The sequence below is a fragment of the Cebus imitator genome, unplaced genomic scaffold (genome assembly GCF_001604975.1).
Source record: "Cebus imitator isolate Cc_AM_T3 unplaced genomic scaffold, Cebus_imitator-1.0 Scaffold15, whole genome shotgun sequence".
Taxonomy (NCBI): Eukaryota; Metazoa; Chordata; class Mammalia; order Primates; family Cebidae; genus Cebus; species Cebus imitator.
This window is the reverse complement of record NW_016107330.1, coordinates 2,313,583-2,319,324: the sequence shown is the minus strand read 5'-3', so window position 1 is coordinate 2,319,324 and position 5,742 is coordinate 2,313,583. Positions and strand designations below refer to the sequence as shown.

Below are 5,742 nucleotides of genomic sequence, written 5' to 3'. Positions count from 1 at the left end.
AAAAAAAAAAAAAAGTGTTAGAAACATTCTGAGCAACATCATTTAAGCATTCTCTGTCACAGATTGTAAACAAATGAAATAAATATCTACGATCTAATCTTGGTTATCCTTTCCTTAGCATGAGCAGAGTAATGCAGTACCATGGCTGTCGCAGTAACATTAAGGATCGAAGTAAAGTGACTGAGTTAGAAGATAAATTTGATTTACTAGTTGATACCAATGATGTAATTCTGGAGAGAGTGGTGAGTATTTTCCTTCACTCTTATGGTAACTAACAAAGAACGTTGTATTATTAAAATATACAGAAAAATCCAGACACCTTAGAAAATGAAAAGGAAATAAGCTTAACATTTCTTATAATGACATTCACTTTTGATAGTTGGCATGTTTTTTCTAGAAAATAATTACAGTTGTCTTAAAAATATTACTACCCCATAGAAGCCCGCTATTTGTTTGTTTGCTTGTTTGTTTGTTTGTTTTGAGATGGAGTCTTGCTCTGTCACCCAGGCTGGAGTGTAGTAGGACGATCTCAGCTCATGGCAACCTCAACCTCCCAGGTTCAAGTGATTCTCCTGCCTCAGCCTCCGGAGTAGCTGGGATTACAGGCACCTACCACTATTCCTGGCTAATTTTTGTAGAGACAAAGTTTTGTTACATTGGCCAGTCTGGTCTCAAACTCTTGCCCTCAAGTGATCCACCTGCCTTGGCCTCCTTAAGTGCTGGTATTATACGCATGAGCCACTGTGCTGGGCCTGGAAGCCTGTTTTAAAAGTGCCTTATTCCGTCCAAGTGCCGTGGCTCAGGCCTATAATCCCAGCACTTTGGGAGGCTGAGGTAGGTGATAACTGAGGTCAGGAGTTCAAGATCAGCCTGGCCAACATGCCAAAACCCCGTCTGTACTAAAAATATAAAAATTAGCCGAGCTGTGGTGGCGAATGCCTGTTCTTCCAGCTACTCGGGAGGCTGAGGCAGGAGAATCAGTTGAACCCAGGAGGCGGAAGTTGCAGTGAGCCAAGATCACGCCACTGCACTCCACCCTTCGCAACAGAGTGAGACTCTGTCTCAAAAAAAAAAAGAAAAAAAAAAGTTAAAATGCCTTATTCTGGCCAGGTGCAGTGGCTCAAAATCCTAGCACTATGGAAGGCCGAATTGAAAGGATTACTTGAGCTCAGGAGTTCCAGAATCAGCCTGGGCAATGTAGTGAGACCTTGTCTTTGTTTAAAATAGATAGATAAATAAATAAAGTACCTTATTTATTTATAAGGTATAAGATCTGGAAGGAATCTTCCTTCCAGATCTTCAAATTCTGTTATTATTATTTATTTTTATTTTTTTTATTGAGACGGAGTCTCGCACTGTCGCCCAGGCTGTAGTGTAGTGGTGTAATCACGATCTCGGCTCACTGCAATCTCCACCTCCTGGGTTCAAGCAGTTCTCCTGCCTCAGCCTCCCTAGTAGCTGGGACTACAGGCAAGTGCCACCATGCCCAGCTGATTTTTTTTTGTATTTTTAGTAAAGTCAGGGTTTCGCCATGTTGGCCAGGATAGTCTCTGTGTCCTGACCTCGTGATCCACCCGCCTCGGCCTTCCAAAGTGCTGGGATTACAGGTGTGAGCCACCTCGCCCAGCCCTGTTTTTATTCTTTTTGAAGACTGAAGTCTTGCTCTGTCGCTTAGGCTGGAGTCCAGTGGTGCGATCATAGCTCACTGCAACCTTGAACTCCTGGGCTTAGGCGATCCTTTCACCACAGCCTCCCCTATAGCTAGGACCACAGGTGTGTACCACCATGTCTGGCTAGATTTTTTTTATTTTATAGAGACAATGTCTCACTGTGTTGCCCAGGCTGATCTTGAGCTTCTCAAACAATCCTGGTCTCAATCAGTCAACCCACCTCAGCCTCCTTAGTCGCTAGGATTACAGGCCTGAGCCACTGTGCCTGACAAGATTTGCAAATTCTATTTGTATTGCAAGAGAATAAGCCCTTATATTACCCAACTAAAATATAGGTTATTTGTACTGTTACTCAAAATCTACTGAACACGTCAGTTCACAGGATTGGAAGGAGAAGTGTATTATTCTGTCTTGCTTACCGTCTATTTATGCCTAATTCTATGACAGAACATTATTTTCACAGAGCTACGTAGAGATCATGAAAAACAAATCTAACCTCAACCATCTGACAGTCCTAAAAATATTTAAGGCATGCTCTCCTGTCCTGTGAAGTCATCTCTTCCCTAAATGCCCACAGATCTTTCAGCAGTTTCTGATACCTTGTGATTTCAGGTCCTGCCATACTTCTATGTGTCACCTGGATGTGCCTCTGTTAGTAGTGCCCAAGCTGATATTTCATGTCTTGCTTTAAAGTGCAGAAAAGGCCAGGAGAGGTGGCTCACACCTGTAATCCCAGCACTTTGGGAGGCTGAAGAGGGTGAATCATGAGGTCAGGAGTTCAAGGTCAGCCTGGCAAAGATGGTGAAACCCCCTCTCTACTAAAAATACAAAAAATTAGCCAGATGTGGTGGCAGGCACCTGTAATCCCAGCTACTCAGGAGGCTGAGGCAGAGAATTGCTTGAACCCAGGAGGCGGAGATTTCAGTGAGCCTAGATTGCGTCACTGCACTCTAGCCTGGGCGAGAGCAAGACTCCATCTCAAAAGTAAAGAATAAATAAATAAAGTACAGAATAGGCCGGGCGTGGTGGCTCATGCCTGTAATACAAGCACTTTGGAAGCCAAGGTGGGTGGATCACCTGAGGTTGGGAGTTCAAGACCAGCCTGACCAACATGGTGAAATCCTGTCTTAATAATAAATAATAAAGTACAGAATAGATCAGGACTCCCTGCAGCCTCATTCTGAGTAGTATACGTCTATATGTAATGTATGCAGTCCAGGGACTTCTTAGTTATTTTAGTGGCCACATTACACTGGTAAATCATATTAGAATTTTCAGCCCAGTTCAGAGCTGTAAAGAGTCAGTCGAGTATTGGGCATGAATAATTACTGTCCTACCTGCCTTTGAGTAAATAATGCATTAATTACTTGGCGTGATGTACTAATCACCTTTCATATATTGATCAGCTCTGTAAAATTTTTATTTTTTTAATTGACAAAAGTCGTATAGATGCTCCTTGATTTACAATTGGGTTATGTCTCAATAAACCCGTATTGTAAGTCAAAAATGCATTTAACACACCTCCATTAGTCTAGAGTTGGGCACAATCTTTTTTTTTTTTTTTTTTTTTTGAGACAGAGTCTTGTTCTGTCGCTAGGCGCCAGGCTGGAGTACAGTGGCATGATTGTGGTTCACTGCAACCTCCGCCTCCTGGACTCAAGTGATTCTCCTGCCTCAGCCTCCCAAGTAGCTGGGATTACAGGTGTGCATCACCATGCCCAGCTGATTTTTGTATTTTATTAGCGACAGGGTTTCACCATGTTGGCCAGGATGGTCCCAGTCTCTTGACCTTGTGCCTTGTGATCTGCCCGCCTTGGCCTCCCAAAGTGCTGGGATTACAGGCGTGAGCCACCATGCCCGGCCGAGTTGGGCACAATCTTACACAAAGCCTCTTTTTTTTTTCATTTTGAGACAGAATCTTGCCCTGTCACCCAGGCTGGAGTGCAGTGGCATGATCTTGGCTCACTGTAGCCTCTTGCCTCCCAGGCTCAAGTGATTCTCCTGCCTCAGCCTCTCAAGTAGCTAGGATTACAGGTACCCTCTACCATGCCCAGCTAATTTTTGTATTTTTAGTAGAGACGGGGTTTCACCAGGTTGTCCAGACTGGTCTCGAACTCCTGATCTCAGGTGATCCACCCATCTCTCAGCCTTCCAAAGTGCTGGGATTACAGGCATGAACCACCTCGCCTGGCCACAAAGCCTCTTTTTATAATACAGTGTTGAATATCTTATGTAATTCAAGCAGTGCTGAATATATTTCTGAAAGTAAAAAAACAGGTTGTGGCCGGGTGTGGTGGCTCATGCCTGTAATCCAGCACTTTGAAGGGCCAAGGCAGGAGGATCAGTTGAGGTCAGGAGTTTGAGACCAGCCTGGTCAACATAGTGAAACCCCATCCCTACTAAAAAATCCAAAAATTAGCCAGGCGTGGTGCCGTGCACCTGTGGTCCTAGCTACTTGGGAGACTGAGGCATGAGAATTGCTTGAACTTGGGAGGTGGGGGGCTGCAGTAAACCAAGATTGGACCACTGTTCTCCAGCCTGGGTAACAGAGCAAGACTTCCGTCTCAAAAAAGAAAAACAGGTTGTAAGTATACGTGAAGTATGGATTCTGCTAAATACAAATCGCTTTCACACCATTGTAAGCTCAAAACATTTTCTTTTTTTTTTTTCTTTTGACCACTTGAGGTCAGGAGTTTGAGACCAGCCTGGTCAACATGGTGAAACCTGTAAACTCAAAATCTTCTAAGTCAAACTATCATACATCAGGGACCATCTGTATATATTTATGACATACAACATGATGTTTTGACATATACGTTGATCTGTTCTTATATATGTATATTTTCTTACATAAACATCTCTGAATATATTTTTTTTGAATGTTACGTAATTAGGCTGGGTGTGGTGGCTCACACCTGTAATCCCAGCAGTTTGGGAGTCTAAGGCAGGCAGATCACTTGAGGTCAGGAGTTCGAGACCAGCTCAGGCAACATGGCGAAACTCTGTTTCTACTAAAAATACAAAAAGTAGCCAGGCATGGTGATGTGCGCCTGTAATCCCACCTGCCTGGAAGACTGAGGCAGGAGAATGCTTGAGGTGGAGGTTTCAGTGAGCCCAATTCAGACTGTGAAGAGTTGCAGTGAGCTGAGATCGCACCACTGTACTCCAGCCTGGGCGACAGAGTGAGACTCTGTGTGTCGGATAAATAAATAGGTAATTAACTCTGTTGACCTCAAAAGGAAAAATACTAAACCAGTACCTCTTCTATTCTTAGGGTATTTTACTGGATGAAGCCTCAGGTGTAAATAAGAATCAACAGCCTGTCCTCCCCGCCGGCCTGCAGGTCCCCAAAACGGTAGTGTCCAGCTGGAACCGTAAGGTGAGGACTTTTCAGATTAACTAGAGCTCCTGACGTCAGCTTCATAATAGGGATTTTGCTCATTCTAACATGCATTTCTGTTCAAATTTATTAGAGAACTGGTCACTGCCTCCTTTAATTTGTTCTCATAAACACACAACCTAATTACACCCTGTTCACTTTCTGGAGACATCCACATACACATGCATTCTTAAATGAATGGCCCGTGGGATATTGTCTCCTTGGAAGTCATAAATTGGAATTTACTTTTCTAATTCATCAAGTTGCTGTGTTGTAAAGTATTTGTATGCATTGATCGTAGGCAGCAGAATATGGCAAAAAAGCAAAATCTGAAACTTTCCGTCTGCTTCATGCAAAAAATATCATCCGACCTCAGCTGAAGTTTCGAGAGAAGATTGACAATTCCAACACACCATTTCTTCCTAAAATCTTCATTAAACCCAATGCTCAGAAACCCCTCCCTCAAGGTAAGTAGTTCATACTTTGCTTGCATTTGAGTCTCACTTTGTTTGATGCAAAAACCAGGAAAGCCATACACGTCTCTCCACCACCCTCCTTTCTTCAAAGGGAGCCCAGTTCATCTATTCCAGAGGCTGAGGTGGGAGAATCACTTGAGCCCAGGAGGCCGAGGCCGCAGTGAGCTGTGATTGTGCCACCACACTTCAGCCTGGGGGACAGAACATGACCCTATCT

At 43.7% G+C, this 5,742-nt stretch overlaps 1 protein-coding gene across 4 annotated transcripts in view; it reads left to right on the top strand.

The window, feature by feature from the left end:
• Window positions 1–98: 98 nt before the first annotated feature.
• Window positions 99–5,742, top strand: part of EXOSC10 (exosome component 10) — a 27,804-nt gene continuing 22,160 nt past the window's right edge. For all 4 annotated transcript variants that reach the window (XM_017504008.2, XM_017503985.2, XM_017504006.2 and 1 more), the window contains exons 1-3: window positions 99–242; window positions 4,945–5,049; window positions 5,351–5,516. In XM_017504008.2, coding sequence (XP_017359497.1) covers window positions 120–242; window positions 4,945–5,049; window positions 5,351–5,516 — 394 coding nt within the window. In that variant the 5' untranslated portion in view covers window positions 99–119. The remainder of the gene's footprint in view (window positions 243–4,944; window positions 5,050–5,350; window positions 5,517–5,742) is intronic.